Source organism: Pygocentrus nattereri, chromosome 3 (assembly GCF_015220715.1).
Source record: "Pygocentrus nattereri isolate fPygNat1 chromosome 3, fPygNat1.pri, whole genome shotgun sequence".
Classification (NCBI taxonomy): domain Eukaryota; kingdom Metazoa; phylum Chordata; class Actinopteri; order Characiformes; family Serrasalmidae; genus Pygocentrus; species Pygocentrus nattereri.
Window position 1 is genome coordinate 37,620,628 of NC_051213.1, and position 18,597 is coordinate 37,639,224.

The following is an 18,597-nucleotide window of genomic DNA, read 5'->3' on the forward strand; positions in this document are numbered from 1 at the left end:
CGTATTTGCATGCTATCCCATCACGTTTAGGGCTGGACTGCTGCTCAGTTGTTCCTTTTGACTACTATGACTAGACAAAAAACTAGGGTAAAAACATGTGTAAGACAACTGAGTGCTGTGCATTCAAACCAAAAGCCATGGCTGTCACCTCATTACTACTTAGAGTACTAGATAATCCAAAAAAAAAAATTAAAAAAAAATCAGTATATATATATATATATTTTATATATATATATATATATATATATATATATATATATATATATATATATATATATATATATATATATATAAAATAAATTCTGGGAGTGTAATACTTGGAACTTTTCAAAAAATCAAATGGAATCTTGAACTTGGGTTAGTCCTTTTTAACGTCCACCATCAAAAACTCCAAATGATTAGAGTGAAGCTGGTCTGGAATCTAAAGGTGACCTTTTAAAAATTTCATGTTGGCAAGTTCCTTTACTTTTGTTATTTAAGTGAATGTCATAAATAATTTCTTACTTGCATATTCCTTCCCCGTTGAATGTTCTTTTGCGAGGACAACCTGGCACAAAGAAAGATACAAATGAAATTAGTTTCTCATTCCATCCCTAACTAACCATCCCTGCCAACTCACTTAAGGAAGTTATCCAGTGAGAGTTTCAAAGCTGTTAAAGGGAAAATATAGAAGAGCAATTCTTCTTCTCCAAAGTAAGTGCACTAAAGAAGGAGTGTTAGAGTAAGAGCACAAATCATGTGATCTGCTGTGTCTGTTTACTTAATTGTCCACATTACATGTTCTGAGTAAGCACATAATTAAATATGTGTACATATTATGTAACAAGTTATGCTTCTCTGTAAAGACATAATTGTCCGTTTAAAGCCCAGCTGGTTATTCCCTGTTTCGAAATCTTGTGTCCAAATGAAGGCAGAGAGACCATTTTGTCTGCTTCATCTGCTACTTTCTGAAAATGAATTTTCCACTTTTGCCACTGAAAACTCCATAATTGAATGTCAACCTTAAAAGCTCATCAGGCAGGCTAATTTCCAAGTCACTTCCAACTAAATGATGTAGAACACAGGACTTGGTTGGCTAAAATATAAAAAAAGGATGCACTGAATTTTCCTCCACTAAAACAAAGACAAAAAAGGCAGAACAATTTACCTGAAAAAAGCAAAAGATTAAAGCAGTACCACAAGATTTTTTGTTAAAACTAAATGAAGTAGCATTGCTGAGTAAGGAAAAAAACAGGCTAAAGTATGGTGAGCTGCTGCATGTTATCCTGTAAAACTGGAAATAATAATTTAAAAGTCAGTGGCATTAAGCTGGATTTTGCTGAAATTTTTCCAGACATCATACATGTTTGCATTTACATCACACACAGTCAAAAAAGATGGTCCAACTTGACTTTTAAGAGTCAAATGCAAAATTAACACTATACCAATAACGATGTGATGGCAACAGTAAGTCACTGACTTGGATCCTCGAAAGACATGTCCTTTACCAAGTTTTGACTTCCTGAGTACTTTCCAAAATACTCTTTCAGTACATGTATCTACTGCATCTGCTCGATGAAAATGCCCAGCATTTTTACATAGTGCAGCTCTAAATAGAACAAATTTGTCAAATTCTAAAACTTTTTACCTCTGGTTTTGAAAGTTGTTACAGATAATATGCATTTGTTAGACTCTCCTGGGGCTCAAAGTCTATTTTTTCACTAATAAAAGCACACTAAAATGACTTGTGTGCTAACAAACAGGGTGTTCACTGTCATTATAGGTGCACTGGAATTCAGCTTTAGATGCCTTAAAATAAATAGTATTATAATAGTATTTAATAGTTAAATAGTATTACTTTGAAAATAGAACCGTTTATATTAAATATCAAGTTGTTTTAAATTAGTCTATAGTTCTCTGTCAGTTCTCTTTTCAAATATGGTGTTTATTGCCTTTGCAGCATTGTTAGAATTATTACATTAATTCAAAAACATTGAATTACACAGTTAATTATATAATAAAAAAACCCTGTCTTTTAGTTTTTCAGTATTCAGATCAATGTGTCTTGAAATTTACATTTGGGGAAAAGTTTCTACTCATCCTTTGATTACTGATTACAAACTATCACAGAAAAGAGTTTTGGGTCATCCTTATCAACTGCTGATAAGATGATCAGAAAAAAGACTAGGAGATCAGGTTTTCATTAAGACAAATCAGTCAGTAAATGGCAATGTGCAACCTTGATGCTAAGCCTCCCACAACAATTTAATGCAGCATTACAGATAAAAGAGGATCTGAACATAATCCGTAATGGCCCATACAAACGAGTTACATTTTACTGAGGAAATGACTAGAGGGCTAACTGTAACTTAGTAGCAGTAGTAGTAGTTGCATAGGTTCACTCAGTGGGAACCTGATCCTTTAAATGAACTTGATCAATTTAGCATTTATAGGTTTCAGTTCAACAAGATAAACTGTATCATACTGTACAAAAGAAGCCTCTCCTAGTATTTTGTGTCAGAAGGAACATTCTCTTTTTTTTGTTTGCATCCCTAGCACTGGAGAAGGAGCCTCCTCCCAGCATTTTAGGTCTTACACTGAACAGAAAGATTGTTCTACCAGCGTTTTTTGACATACTGCACAAAATGAAACATCACAGGTATTCTTGTGCGTCACACGTTAAAGAAAAAGCTCTGTAATAAAAATAATTTAACTGTACGTATTGAACGATGGCAAATATAGCATTATTATAACAACGAAGCAACAGGAGATACAGGGTTCTATGGTAAGCTTGTTGTCAGAGAGCCCTGGTGATCCTGATCTGAAATAAACAGGAGCACACAGAAAAATCTATTAGCATAAAAACTGATTTTTTTCCATCTTTTTTCTTTATTCCTCTTATCAGTCAGAGAGGATGACCTTCAGCAAACAGATTTTTACTATGTTTTCCAAGCTCTCAAAAATTACCTGAATGCTAGGAACAATCATGTTCACTCATTCAGTATTTATGTTCTTTTCTTGCGCGCACATATGCACACACACACGCACGCACACACACGCAATTCTTGTAAGTTTGGCCATCAAGGCTGTTTGCTGACAGCCAGTTCTTGCTGTAACATCTGGATAGTTTCACATTTACTAAAATAGTACTTTATAATACAAAGCCTTGTTTCTCTTCTTAGAATGCAGACAATGACACAATACTATTAACTTTAGAATGATAATAGTTAATTTAGTAGTATAAAATAGCTCATTTGGGGGGAAAAAAAATCTGTCAAAGCTACTGAACAAAGAGCATGTTTTGGAGCTGATAAGAGTCAGTTATTATTGGTGAGCTGATCCAAACGTTCTGACTCACAAGAGGCAGAATGCCCATCACTAGCTGTGCAAATGTGCAGTCTGCTTTCCACTGCACTGACAACCCTGACACTGCCATCTTTACAGCGTGCCTCTACAGCTACTGCATTCTCCCCTAGTTTTAACTTCTCTACGCCACCAAACAAAAGACTCCATCTGAGAGATTTTTTTGTTGTATAAGAGGGCCATTTAGCTGCTGGTTGTTTTGCTCAGCATCCATTTTGGTAGCCTGATTAAATGCCAGAGCGTGAAATCAACGCACTTTGGCTTTGGGCAGTGCACTACAAATACATAGCTGAGCCCAGTATTGACTGTTTCTTTGAAGCCCCTGTGCCAATGCGCAGTAAAATAAACTTCTTAACCCATGAGATTTACTTTGACCGTCAGATGACGTGAGTCTTGCGATACACCAGCAGTTCTTAACTAAACCGTGAGACTTGACAGCTACGCAGGTATGTTATATAGCAGGTTAGGTTTTTTCTGACACTGCAATTTTTTCTTTTTTTTTCTTTTTCATGTCCTCTAAATAATGTAGCATTTAAGGCCAGTGTTATGTTTCACTGAAAAAAATCTCCATATTTGTATTCACACATACAATGAATACACATGAGGGGTATTCAAATCAAACTCAATTTTTCACTTGAGCGCACAAAACTGATATTACATTTCTGCCGTATCGTCCTTCTCTACTGCCAATCCCTAATTTGTTCTGCTGTACAGAAACAGCGCTTTACTAATATTGTTGCATGTTGTACACATGTGCATGTATACTGTACCGTAGAGAAGGAACCCTCTCCCAATATTTTGCCAAATTTAAAATCTTCGGGCCTCTTCTTGCGTGGCTGAGCTGGCTGAGAGGGAGGGGCCTGGCCCTCCATGCTGTTGCCGTGAAGACGAGGCGTCTCCTGCTGACCTCTTACCATGGATGGACAGGGGCAGAGACCAGAGGAGTGGAGGGGTACAACATCATACTAAAAGGGAAAGATGGAAAAACAGAATTAATTATCTAAACTTGATGAATAAAGAATTATGAAAATACTGTTAAGCCTCCATAGGAATAGCATTTGCCACATCACTCCAACAAACCATGGTCAACCTGAGACGTGGGCTCACAGGGCCCCACAGGGTCACTAAGGCCTGTTCTACACATACTACGGTACTGCAAGCAAGTTCTACCAACATCCTTTCTCCAAAAGGTTAAATAGCCAAATCAATCACTATGCTCAATAGATATAATTTGTAAAAGAGTACAATACATTTATTTCCCTCAGCAGCTTTCTGACTGGGAAAGGTCTTTAAGCCTGGTAGACCTACTGGGAAATTAGGTTACGGCACAAAATGTTTACCTAGTATTTAGTGTGATGGTCATGATTTTTAGAGGTTTTTAATTCAAGTTTCTGTTTCATTTTCTAAATGCCACGCAGCTTCTTTGTCACGTCTGCGACGCACTGCCAAGCCGCTAGTGCAGGCTGTGTGAATGCTGTAACCTCTGAAATGAGTGCTGAAATGAAAAGTAAGACCTAACACATTTCTTATGCCACACAGAGGTAGTATGTGCAACAAGCCCAACACTCATTAGCCACAGTATGCAAATGCATATTAGATTTATAGACATCATCTCTTGCACTTCGATCTGTAAATTGATTACTTCCATCCATCCATCCATCCAGTCCCATTTATACAACTAAAATTGTACTCGCTTTTATCTTACTGCACACTTAGAAATACATACACTATTAAGGATCACATGCTATTAAAACACATACACATTTATGGCCAAATCCTAAGAATAAGTTTAATGGAAAAAACATTAGAGCTAAATTCGACCAAATTAACAAATTCAATAATCATGATGGAGAACCATATTAAGATTTTATTTTTTTTTTAGCTGAGTTTATGCCCATTATTTTACCTTTATGGTAAGAATGTCATTTTTAATCCCTTTTTCTACATCCTCCTAGTAGGAAAATCAAATTCATCTCAAATACTTATTCATGGAGATACATGTTCTTGTTCAGACTGCAATTTATACATGCTGTGACTATCACCTTGATGAAACATTTTTGTTGTTAGGACAACCCAGTTACCACGCTTTGAAAAAGCAGTCGACCGCAAACACTCCTATATCAGAGACTCTTAAGAGAAAAGACTTCTAATGAAAACAAAAGAGAATTCTCAGCAATTCAGGGATCTGATTTTACACAAGCAAAAAAAAAATCGTACAAAGCCATTTCAAAGGCACTGAACAACCCTTTGAATTTATTGGGGTACAGAAAATAAAACATATTAAATGTCATCTCACTGCCAAATTAAGTTACTGGTCAACAAGGACAGGTCTTAGTGAAGACACTGGGCTAAATGTAACTGTGGTACAATGGTCTAAAGATGGTTTTCATCAAGAGTCTTAAAAACCTTTATAAGAGAACAAGGAAGAACCACTGGCTAATTAGAGAGAAAATACTTGAAAAGAGTGCGCATAACAAATCACTGCACTCCAGGCCACACCTTCCCCATTAAAGTGTGTTGGCTTTGATTGTAGTATCATGGAGATGCATTCTTATGAATGGTAATCTATATTTAAATGAGTTAAGTTGGCACTGAATAAGAACAATTTAAATATCCAATTACTTTAATGTGCAACAAGTCTTTGACTCTTAATACACTCACTGGCCACTTTATTAGGTACAACTTGCTAGTAAAAGGTTGGACCCCCTTTTGCCTTCAGAACTGCATTAATTCTTTGTGGCCTACTCTCCACAAGGTGTTGGAAACATTCCTCAGAGATTTTGGTTGGTGATTTGAGTCACTGCCCATTCTCCTCTAACCTCTCACATCAACAAGGCATTTTCGTCCACACAACTGCCGCTCCCTGGATATTTTCTCTTTTTCAGACCATTCAGACAAATCCCAGTAGATCAGCAATTTCTGAAATACTCAGACCAGCCTGTCTGGCACCAACAACCATGCCACGTTCAAAGTCACTTAAATCACCCTTCTTCCCCATTTTGATGCTCGGATTGCTCTTCAGCAAGTTGTCTTCACCAACTCTACATGCCTAAATACATTGAGTTGCAGCCATGTGACTGGCTGATTAGCTATTTGTGTTAACAAGCAATTGAACAGTTTTTGAATTGTACCTAATAAAGTGACCGGCGAGTGTAGATTGGATGTACAAAGGAGGCTCTATAACTACTTTTGCAAAGTTAAATAGCAAATGCTGTGGTAAATTCGTAAATACAGTGAAACTGATCAACATTGTCCAACACTAACGTCGGGTGTACACTGCGTGATTTTAGCTTGTTTTTAAGCCCGATTTGGTTGGAGCCAACTGAATTTCATGCTCGGGCTGAATTTCAGCTTCATCAGCTGTCATTTGCCATGCAGTGTAAAAGGGGAAACGATTAACTGCCCAAACAGGCTCCAATTGAGCAGTCGGACAATCAGAAGAATTGCTGACATTTCAGAAATGTCCGCATGTGTCGACTTTGCTCCGTTTAAAGGAGTTGAACTGCGAGGAACAAATTGTGTTTTTTGTCTTCGTAGAGCTGCTTGTAGACCGAATGCTTCAGTGCACAATGTGGCACAAGTTAGCAAAGCTGTTGTAGGAATTTGTCAATGGCTGAATCTGGCTTCTGCACCAAAACTGTTTGTTCAGATGCCACATGACCAAATATCAGAAAGCAATTTATTAGACATGTGATGCACTTTACAGTACGTATGTACTATGTAGTGAGCAGGGAGCCATTGAGATACAGCCAGTCAGAGGTGTTTTGATTGAAACAGCTTTATTGTAGAGAGAGCTGACTGTAGACGCTGCATTTCACATGTAGTGAGTATCCATGTCGAATCAGGTCAGTCGGACCATGTGTTTTCGTACCCTGTGAGCACATAAATCGCAGGCTTTGGCTAAACATGAGGAGCGGTTCAAACCTACAGTGTGAGCTGCCACCAAAGAACAAGACGTCTAAAATCGCAGTATATGGCAGGCTTACACTGGCATACACTGCCACATGATATAGGTCAGTGGTTCTCAAACCTGTCATCGGGGTCCCACTGAGATGGCGCACATTTTTGCTCTATTCCTACCTGTGCACTGTGTGGAGGACTAACCACTAATTTAACTGCTGGGTTGTAGGATTAGAAAAAGGTGGCACCTCCTTTGATTTTACTGATGATTTTACCGTCATCTGGGTTTATAAAGTTGTGCATCAAACAATTTGGTGAACAAAGCTGGTAAGAAATAAGCACAGCTTCCCATAGGGATCTACCATAGTCCCATTTTTCAATGTGACTCTCAATCACCTCCCGCTGTCTAGGGTGTTACATCTAAAGGAATGTCCGAGGCATGAGTATATGAGACACACATATGAAACATATCACTTAAGATGAAGCTTAAGTTCTCGTTTAAATGTCCCGTTACACCTTAAACTGTGCAGCAGTTACATCCAAACCGCTGTACAGCAACCAGAATGAAACTGCTGCTCCATTTAGAGTCGCGTGGAAAATTCAAACAAATATAAGAAGCAAATTTCAGCCCTATAGAAATTCAGACGTGAAACAACAATTGGCAATGTTTGTCAGGCCCACAGGAACAGTGTTAGAAAGTTGATATGAGTATTATCTATTTATCCTGTGATGTACATCTTTGCCCATCTCACCTGCTTATATGTAACAGTAATGTATACAAAAGCAACTTAATATTTCAGACGACGATGCTTCAATTTCGGGCTTCTTGTGCCACTTTTTTTTATTACATTTTTCACAATAAAACTAACTGCCTATAAGAGTCAGTGTTACTTGCAACTCTAACTTTGACCATCAAAGTTCATCCAACACCATTCTCCAAACAGGCTAAGCTGACATACAGCAGCTTGGGAAATTTCAGGAACTTCTTTTGAGGACTTTCTTTCCTGTTGTGTTGGTCATCACTGTGGTTCTGGATTGCTTCATAAACTGACTATTATTTTCCTTATATTATCTTTGGTATCATGTTTGTGTTCCAGCTCTACACCCCAATTATACTTCTCAGTACAATCCTACTTTAGGTTATTCAAGAAAATGTTAACAGTAATCAAATATGTACATGTGCCACAGAAACTAGACTTCTTTTTAACCAAATATTTTAACAGAATCATCTTAGCTTCAAACTCATTATTTTATACATATATCATGTGTGAGGTAGTGGCTAGTGCCATGCTGGCTACAATAACACGATGATGCAAATCATCATCACCTTAAAACAGATTTATAACAGGCACAAGAACGCATACAGTCTGCAGGATGTGAAAATGGGACAAAGAGTTTGTTTGGGGTTTAATTGAGGTCATTGTAAACATGAATCAGAATAGGCAGACTTGAATCTTTATTATCTTATGAGTTTCTGAACTGAGTTGTAGGCATGAAAACATAAATGTTTGAGGATCAGCCACATTATAAGGGTAGATTTAGCAGCCCTAGAAGACCATTTGAAATAGTTTTCCATTGTTGGGCAGGTTTTTATCATGGAGTACACACAAAAGCATAAGCCTGCTCAATGCATGCTTCTATTGGCTCACATCTGCATTTCTCTTTTAAATATTTTACTAAATACTCAATATTCTGTCTTAGATTTAAAAAAATTCAGACATGTAATGCAACTGATGTAAATACCTGCAAGCAACTACTTAATGCTTACTGTTAAATTTTTTGGTGCTGATGTATAAACTCCATTAACTTATTTTGCTTACTAACTGAAACTACAACCCCAATTCCAATGAAGTTGGGACGTTGTGTAAAACATAAATAAAAACAGAATATGATGATCTGCAAATCCTTTTCAACCTATATTCAATTGAATACACTACAAAGACAAGATATTTAATGTTCAAATGCATAAACTTTATTGTTTTTTGCAAATATTCACAGATTTTGAATTTGATGCCTGCAACACGTTCCAAAGAAGTTGGGACAGGGGCAACAAAAGATGGGAAAGTTGAAGAATGCTCAAAAACACCTGTTTGGAAAATTCCACAGGTGAACAGGTTAATTGGAAACAGGGGAGTGTCATGATTGGGTATAAACGGAGCATCCCTGAAAGGCTCAGTCGTTTACAAGCAAGGATGGGGCGAGGTTCACCACTTTGTGAACAACTGCGTGAGCAAATAGTCCAACAGTTTAAGAACAACGTTTCTCAATGTGCAATTGCAAGGAATTTAGGGATTTCATCATCTACAGTCCATAATATCAGAAGTTTCAGAGAATCGGGAGAAATCTCTGCAAGTAAGTGGCAAGGCAGAAAAACAAACATTGAATGCCCGTGACCTTCGATCTCTCAGGCGGCACTGCATTAAAAACCAACATCATTCTGTAACGGATATTACCACATGGGCTCAGGAACACTTCAGAAAACCACTGTCAGTGAACACAGTTCGTCGCTCCATCTACAAGTGCAAGTTAAAACTCTGCCATGCAAAGTGAAAGCCATGTATTAACAACACCCAGAAACGCCGCCGGCTTATCTGGGCCTGAGCTCATCTGAGATGATATGATGCAAAGTGGAAAAGTGTCCTGTGGTCATAGTTCAAAAGCCAGCATCTCTGATGGTATGGGGGTGTGTTAGTGCCCATGGCATGGGTAATTTGCACATCTGTGAAGGCACCATTAATGCTGAAAGGTACATACAGGGTTTGGAGCAACATATGTTGCCGTCCAAGCAACGTCTTTTTCAGGGACGTCCCTGCTTATTTCAGCAAGACAATGCCAGGCCACATTCTGCACGTGTTACAACAGCGTGGCTTCGTAGTAAAAGAGTGCGGGTACTAGACTGGCCTGCCTGCAGTCCAGACCTGTCTCCCATTGAAAATGTGTGGCGCATTATGAAGAACAAAATAGGACAACAGAGACCCCGGACTGTTGAGCAACTGAAGTTGTACATCAAGCAAGAATGGGAAAGAATTCCACCTACAAAGCTTCAACAATTAGTGTCCTCAGTTCCCAAACGCTTATTGAGTGTTATTAAAAGGAAAGGTGATGTAACACAGTGGTAAACATGCCCCTGTCCCAACTTCTTTGGAACATGTTGCAGGCATCAAATTCCAAATGAGTGAATATTTGCAAAAAACAATAAAGTTTATCCGTTTGAACATTAAATATCTTGTCTTTGTAGTATATTTAATTGAATATAGGTTGAAAAAGATTTTCAAACCATCATATTCTGTTTTATTTGTTTTACACAACATCCCAACTTCATTGGAATTGAGGTTGTACATCTAATAATATACATATCTAATAATAACATATACATGCATGCACACACAACGTATGCATGCAACTGAGAGCATGTTAGCTAGCTAGTAATCTCAACCTTAAATGCTCAATAGATGAACATGGAGCATCTGATCTCTATTGTAGGCTCACAACTATCGAGATTCTGCTAGCTGCATTTGTACACACTTCCATATGTCAGCTTTAATCACTCTGATGTGAAATGTTTCCTTCTTGTTGACTGAATAACAAAGGGAGAAACAAATGGTTCTCATTGGGGCTGCACTCAAAATATTAATACGGCAATATATCATGGATAAGCCTGAGATAGTAGCGATATTTATGAATTTACGAGTACATGACATTAATTAAGCCTGAAAATGTGAATTTATACAGCATTCAGTGTACAGTAAAATGTGCTCTAGTTGTCAGGGTTAACCATTTGTATAAAAGCTGCATTAGAGAAAAGAAAATGTGTTTCACACCAGTCCCTTCTGCATAGCGCACTCAGAAGAAATGCAGCACTATATCCTGTACTAATTGTTGTTAAAACTGGATGATCCTTGTTAGCTCTGTATTTGAGGTAATTTAACTTTCAGACACAAAAGCGAGGTAGCCTGTTGTGAGTTAGTTAACACTTTTGTTGTTTATTGATGGTTTTACAGCCACAGGCTCCCTCACATGTGCCCAAATACTGCCTACTGCCTCTATGGAAAAAAGGGGCAGAAAGTTCAGCTCTCTGCCTCTCTGTAATCTGCTCCTTTATAAAACTTTAATTTAATAGCATTTTCCCCAATCTTATTTATTCATTCATTCATAATTACTTTAGTTTTTATAACCAATTTTAAGTTAGTCATGGACTAAAAATTCCATTTATACATATGATGTGCTTTGTCATTATGACGCCTGTAAAGAGCAGCCACCGTTCTGTGCACCATGCAGCCTTTTCCCGTGGGATTTGACAAAAAAGGGTGATGGAAGATGGGAAAAACATACTGTGAACATGCCTGGTACGTACGTGAAAAATATGTGAACACGACTTTTAAACAGTCATGCTCGCACCAAATCACTCATCCCTTTCAGGCAAAATGAGTTCATTCCTCTGATCTAAGTCAGAGTTTTGAAACCTGACCTTTGCATGTCACACATTGGCTAATAATATCAGAAATGTTTAATCTAATTTTTCAACATACCGGTCAGCTAATGATAAATTAAGAAAAGCTAAAATGTTTTTCTGCAACATTATTTATCATTAGTCAGAAAATTATTTCTTTGATTATAAAATGATTTAAAATCAATTTACATTAAACAAAGTAACATGGATAAAGTTTAGCTCACCTTAGAGCTAGCATTAAGCTGTCTGTTAAACTAAAAGTGACATTGAGCTGTCCGTGAGGTCTTCCATATACATTAATCCCAAAGGTTTCTCCGCTTCAGGAATGTAATAAAAGCACCAGTAGCTATATGATCAGGATAGCCTGAGTAAGGCATATTCCTCAGGAACATAGTTCTTAGTCTAATAATTCAGACTGATTTACAGCCACCATTTTGAGGAATTCTGTAGCTATTTTACATTCACCTGAAAGAGGAAGTAGCATTAGGAAACTTCTGATTGGCCAAGAGGCAAGTCAAAAAGTCAGAATTCAGCAAAGTCAAAGTTTTGCAGCCACAGTCAGAAATTAGAACTAGCATCCTCGACGTTTCTCAAAATGTTTTTTCTGATTCCTTTTATTTATATGAATTTGTTGAACCAACTGATGAAAACACACGCCATTCACATTCTGTTAGCTGCAGCGTAAACATGTGACTAAGATCAACTTGGGCAGTCGTGGGCTGGAGGTTAGGTAATCAGCCCTGTGATCGGAAGGTCGCCAGTTTGATCCCCAGAGCTGACGGTACATAACTGAGGTGTCCTTGAGTAAGGCACCTAACCCCCAACTGCTCCCCAGGCACCGCGGACAGGGCTGCCTACCGCTCAGGGCAAGTGTGCTCACACTAGTGTGTATGTGGTGTTTCACTTCATGGATGTGGAGGTGAAATTTTCCCATTGTGGGACTAATAAGTCACTTAATCACTTAAATGAAAGCAATCAGGTAATAATCAAGTGAGATTGTATGTATGTATGTATGTATATATACACACACACACACACACACACACACACACATATATATATATATATATATATATATATATATATATATATATATATATATACACACATACATACACACACACATATATATATATATATATACATACATACATACATACATACATATATATATATACACACATACATACACATACATTATATATATATATATATATATATATATATATATATATATATATATAAATTTCACATAAGCAAGATAAGCTGAGTTTTATACATATGAAAGTTGTATAAACAGTTATAATTACTGTTCTGTCTTGATTTACTAGCGTGCTTTCCTTAACAAGCTTTAGACCACAATATACTGGACTGTACTTTGGTCCAGGATCTGAACTTTAAGTCTTTGAGATGATAATACTACTGCATTTCATGGACATTTTCACATACATCAGTTTGACCTTCGGCTGAAATAATTATCCACCAATAATAATAATAATAATAATAATAATAATAATAATAATCTGTATATCTGCTACTGATTTTTCGTTTTTCCTTTTTTTGAAGTGACGCCTAACCTAAAGTGAGTTAACGACATAACCTGAAGAGGGCAGCAATTCACTTACAACACCATACCTATGGAAGTAGACAGCAAAAGAAAAGAACAATTATGGCTAAAAGTTTAAAAATAAATAAAGTCTGGGAACATTTTCTTATGAGAATGCGAAATGTGACACACGACTTGTGCAAGCCTGACTTTGCTTTCCATGGAAGCTTAATGTCACCTTCGACCACCTGAAAAGAAAACAGGCTGGTGTTGATTGTGAAGCAGCAAAAAAGGTGACTGTAGTTTTGCCTCAAGGCCGGTTTTCTGACTAACCAAACTCCCTGAAAACGTGCAGTTTGCACTGTAAATGATTTCTGAGAAAGAGCTACTGTTACAAAAATCACTAAAAACTCGTTTCACTACTAAAGACAGTCACTGGAATATTCTAAGCTGTATCAGTTTCTGTTCATCAGAATTATTAACACAATGTTAATACGTTATCTAGCTTACTACTCAAAACTGGTTCTTAAGTGAAAAATGCCACCCTCTTATCTAGGACACTTATTTCCACATAGCTTGTCTAATGAACCAGCATGTTAAAGTTAGCTGGTTAAATGACGCCGCAGCCTGAAGAGCTACACTGATAATCTACATATTATAGTAATAATGATAATGATGATGATTATGATGATGACTTATTTTACACTATTACTTATTACTTACTGTAGCTCAATATTATGTGCAGATTTAAACAAAGCATGGTGGTAATTTAGCTTGTGGTAAACTACCTCTCTTTGTCTGTACATTGCCAAACATTTCATTCTTAGATCTCTTCACATTTAAGCTGATTAATCAATTATTAGTTCATTCGATAATATAAATAATCAGCTATTAAATTACTTGTTTTTGCAGCCCTATTCTGATCCACTCCTGAAGCATAAATGAGCACGTATGGTGCCTTGACCTTCTCAAAACACACAGGTTTGCATGTACTTGAAGTGCACATCAGGCCAAACCTTTCCCAAGGGATCCAAACCGTCTCATTACATGCATCTTAAAACAATAATTTCTGAGCATATTCAGAGACACTTCAGGGAAGTGGATTTTATGTGATAGCACGCCACAAATACTTTCGCAACAACAGATAAATGCCCTAATCGATAAAGAAAATCAAATGCACCTGTGAGGGCACCTCAAATGAACATGACTGACATGATATGGAGCCACAGTAACATCAACCAATACGCAAAAAATACAATAAATGTCTTTTGGCGTCTGATGTAGCGTTCCCAGGCATCACACTTTATGGGGTGGGGCGTAAGGATTCACTACAGTTTCCTCAAGCATTCCTTAAAAGGTCGGCCGGCAGCCCGGCCTAAAAATTGTCAGCCTAGCCATAATTTTTATGTTAGTCCCATATAAAAAATGCTAGTATGTGATGGAAATGGCCTGCCATTCAAACATATGACGTCGGCTGCTGCGCCGACGTTGGTATCCGCAGCCCGGTAGTTAACACGACATGATTTGCACTTCAAGTCAAAAGTCCAATCAACTCGACCCCACTTAGCCAGGCCTCATTAACTCCCTAAGACCGAGCAGTAAAGCTAGCCAAGCAGCTAGCTGGCTTCGATTCGGACTAGAGACCTAGCGAGCAATGTGGAGAGGAGGAATCATTCGCCTTTCTTTTAGACTTTTCCAGAATCCAAAAGAAGGAATCAGATGTTTGCCAAAGCAAGACAAGACACAAGCTGAGAAGGCCAAAACTGATGCTAACGCTGCGCTAGCTCTGAAGCTATAAAGCTAGCTAGATTAGTCTGTGTGTTAGCTAGCTAGTTATGTCAGTGAAGCTGGCGGGACAACAGTGAAATAAACGGACACGCTAAAGCGAAACGAACTACGGACACATCGCCACAGTTGTGTGCGAAAGGATTACAAGAACAGTGCGGACACAGTCCGGAAAATCCCAATTAAATTAGCATGTAAAGGGAAAAACACTAAACAGCGACTCATAAGTTTCATGCACAGAGTGAAACAGGGGGAGAGTGGTGGTCTGACTTTAGTTAGGTGACCAGTTGGTTATCGTCCAACGCGGTGGTTAAATAATAACTTAAACAAGTTTAGCTGGCTAGCTAACTACAAAACCGAGCAGTTTGTTTTGCCGCAATTAGCGAGCTAGCCACTACCTCAGTTTGAGATAACGTCAAAAACTGAAATGTTCAGTGTTCATTCAGTTAGAAATCTCAATATGTAACAAATGTAAGACTGAAAGACATCATGCCGTGAGTTAAATGACTATTCAGCCCCAGTAACGTTGATAACCACGCCACCGAAAGCTGGCTAAAAACGAGCTAGCTGGCTAACCGCTGTATTCCGGGACGTTGCTGCGAGTGTTGTAGACTCGCAGACCCGGAGCCGCCGCGCTGGAAGCGGAGCGGCCTTTCCCAGTAAAACGCCGTCTAACGGCCACCACACAGCACGCGCCGGCCGCCGGCTTCGAATCAACACTGGCAAGACAACCGCGATACTCACGATCTGACTTGTGGCTCGTGCCATGGAAGTTTTCCGCGAGTATTTTATTTGGATTAAATAATTACGGAGCCCGTAGTCATGGCCGCCTCTGCGCCTTCATCTTACGGCCGTGACGTCATTCCACAACAATGTTGTTACCGCAGTCGAGAGGGGAGCGGGCGTCTCAACGCGCCCTCGCGCGGCCCAACCGCGTAGTTCAAAAATTCGAAATGGTTTGTAACGGTCAGTAACGGTCAGTAACGGTAACGCGCACCACTTCATTAGCCTGACGCAAAAGTCCTGAACGTTTACAACGGTCAGTAAGGGTAATGTACACCACGCCGTAGCTGCATTTCCCGGAGCATGTTAGATATTTATTCTATATTATATTGATATATTATATTATATGATATTTCTGCTCTATTCTATATATTATGTTAGCTATATCAAAAGGAAATTACACAGGTTTTTCAGAATGTCTGCATAATTAAATAATTAAGACGTAAACAAGACAATTCAGTGAGGTTTGGTGTGAAATGCTTCATTATAGAGAAATGTTATTACATGAAAATGTTGCCTGATGCCTGAAACACTGGAGATTCAGTTAGGACCTAAAGTTTTGACAGATTTAAAAAAAAATGTGTCGTAACAACAAAACAGTGCCCACAGAAATATTTTGAATTAGCACCATATCTACAGAGACCCCATGAAATGGTGATTTTTTAAAAATAAGGTGTGGCCACAAATAAAAATTTTGAAGCCACAGGTTGTTTCTTGTGGCCATGAATTCATATATTTAGGTATGCGGGCATGAGAAATTAATTCATGGCCTCAATCTATTGATCTGTGTCCAAAAGAAACGTCTATCGCCTATCAGCCCCGCCTGGGAGTTGAGGCCGCCATCATCTACCTGCTCAACCGAGTCTACGCTCACCTGGACAAGCAAGCCAACACAGTGAGTGTCATGTTTTTTGACTTCTCCAGTGCATTTAACACCGTTTGGCCTGCTGTTCTGGGTGATAAGCTGACAGTGATGCAAGTAGATGCCCCTCTCATGTCCTGGATTGTTCACTACCTGAATGGCAGACCACTGTATGTATGCCTGCAGCACCGTGTGTTGGACAGAGTGGTCAGCAACACTGGAGTTTCACAAGGAAATGTCCTCTCTCCCTTCCTCTTCACCCATTACACCACGGACTTCAGTTACTGCACAGAGACTTGCCACCTTCAGATGTTTTCTGATGATTTTGCAATAGTTGGATGTATCAGCAGGGGTGATGAGGATGAGTACAGGGCGACTGGGAAGGACTTTGTCACTTGGTGCAAGCTGAACCACCTGCAGCTCAATGTGACGAAGACAAAGGAACTGGTGGTGGACCTGAGGAGGGACAAGGCACTGGTGACCCCTGTGTCCATCAGAGGGGTCAGTGTGGACACTGTGGAGGATTACAAATATCTGGGAGTGTATATTGACAATAAACTGGGCTAAGAACACTGACGCCCTCTACAGGAAGGGCCAAAGTCGTCTCTATATTCTGAAGCGCCTGAGTTCCTTCAACTGCCGGACTTTGCTCAGGATCTTCTATAAGTCTGTGGTAGTGAGTGCTATACTCTATGCTGTTGCATGCTGGGGAAGCAGGCTGAGGGTGGCAGATGCCAACAGACTCAACAAACTGATCCGCAAGGCCAGTGATGTTGTGGGTGTGGAGCTGGACTCGCTGACGGCAGTGTCGGAGAGGAGGACGCTGTCTAAGCTGCAGTGTCCCACCCACTCTACGACACAGTGATGAAACACAGGAGCTCATTCAGTGCAAGGCTCATTCTACTGAAATGCACCACAGAGCGCCACAGGAAGTCATTCTTGTCTGTGACCATCAAACTCTATAACTCCTCCCTCAGTGTGTGATTCACAAAGTGGGGTTCATCTGTGCAATACTCAATACCAAACTGTAAAATACTCAATACCACCTGTACTGTTCATATGTGTAATAATAATTGTGTGCAATAACTCAGAGGTGCAATAATTTGAACTGCTTTATACAAGATGTTTCATATTATCACAGTCACTGCCACTTTACTGCATTCATAAGAACTTAAATCTTGTGTACATATTACAAATTTCTCTTTTTGTTTTTTTTTTTTAATTAAAGTCTTATTCTTTTACATAAATGGTTGCAACTGTAATAACTGCAATTTCCCTCTGGGATCAATAAAGTATTCCGATTCTGATTTGTGGCATTACATATAAAAATACATAGAAATAAAAAGACTGAAGTTGCATTGTAGACATAACTACTGCTATGAACAAATCTGATTTTACGTCTCTGGAACGTTCCTTTCATATCAAACTACTGTGAATGTTTATATTACAAAGACTGAACTATGCAGATTTTTTTTGGCAGAGGAATTATATTAATAGATACAACACAACAATATTGCTGTTGGGTCAGAGGAACAGTGAAATTCCCAAATAATTTGTGGGCCAAAGTGTCAGCAACTAACTGGCTAACTAACTTTTGAGGCAATGTTTTTTCAATATTGTAGAAATTTCTGGTAAACAATTTGCTATAAGTCAGCCCTGGGCAGAGAATAGCCATTTGACCTTATCTAGGGGCTGGACTTCCTCATTCAGTTTAGAAAAATTATATGACAAGAGACCAATAATAAAACTGCCCTCATATCAGAAGGCAGCTTTGAAGCCCCTCATTGGACTGACAGTTGTATGCCTTCTATTTTCATTTCTTTTCAAGACAGGGATTTTCATTGTTAAAGGCAGTGCAAAAAGGCTGAAGTCTGGAAAGTCTGGCACTCATTTCAAGACTGGAAAAGTATGGAAATTCAGAAAATGCTG

The 18,597-nt window shown here is 38.6% G+C and overlaps 1 protein-coding gene across 1 annotated transcript in view; it reads right to left on the reverse strand.

Annotated features, from left to right (window-relative positions):
• Positions 1–15,904, reverse strand: part of pdpk1b (3-phosphoinositide dependent protein kinase 1b) — a 31,154-nt gene extending 15,250 nt beyond the window's left edge. The window contains exons 1-3 of the mRNA XM_017700762.2: positions 15,768–15,904; positions 4,113–4,307; positions 505–547 (exon numbers count right to left, since the gene is read on the reverse strand). Of these exons, the coding sequence (XP_017556251.1) occupies positions 505–547; positions 4,113–4,307; positions 15,768–15,791 (262 nt within the window). The 5' untranslated portion in view covers positions 15,792–15,904. The remainder of the gene's footprint in view (positions 1–504; positions 548–4,112; positions 4,308–15,767) is intronic.
• Positions 15,905–18,597: the final 2,693 nt, after the last annotated feature.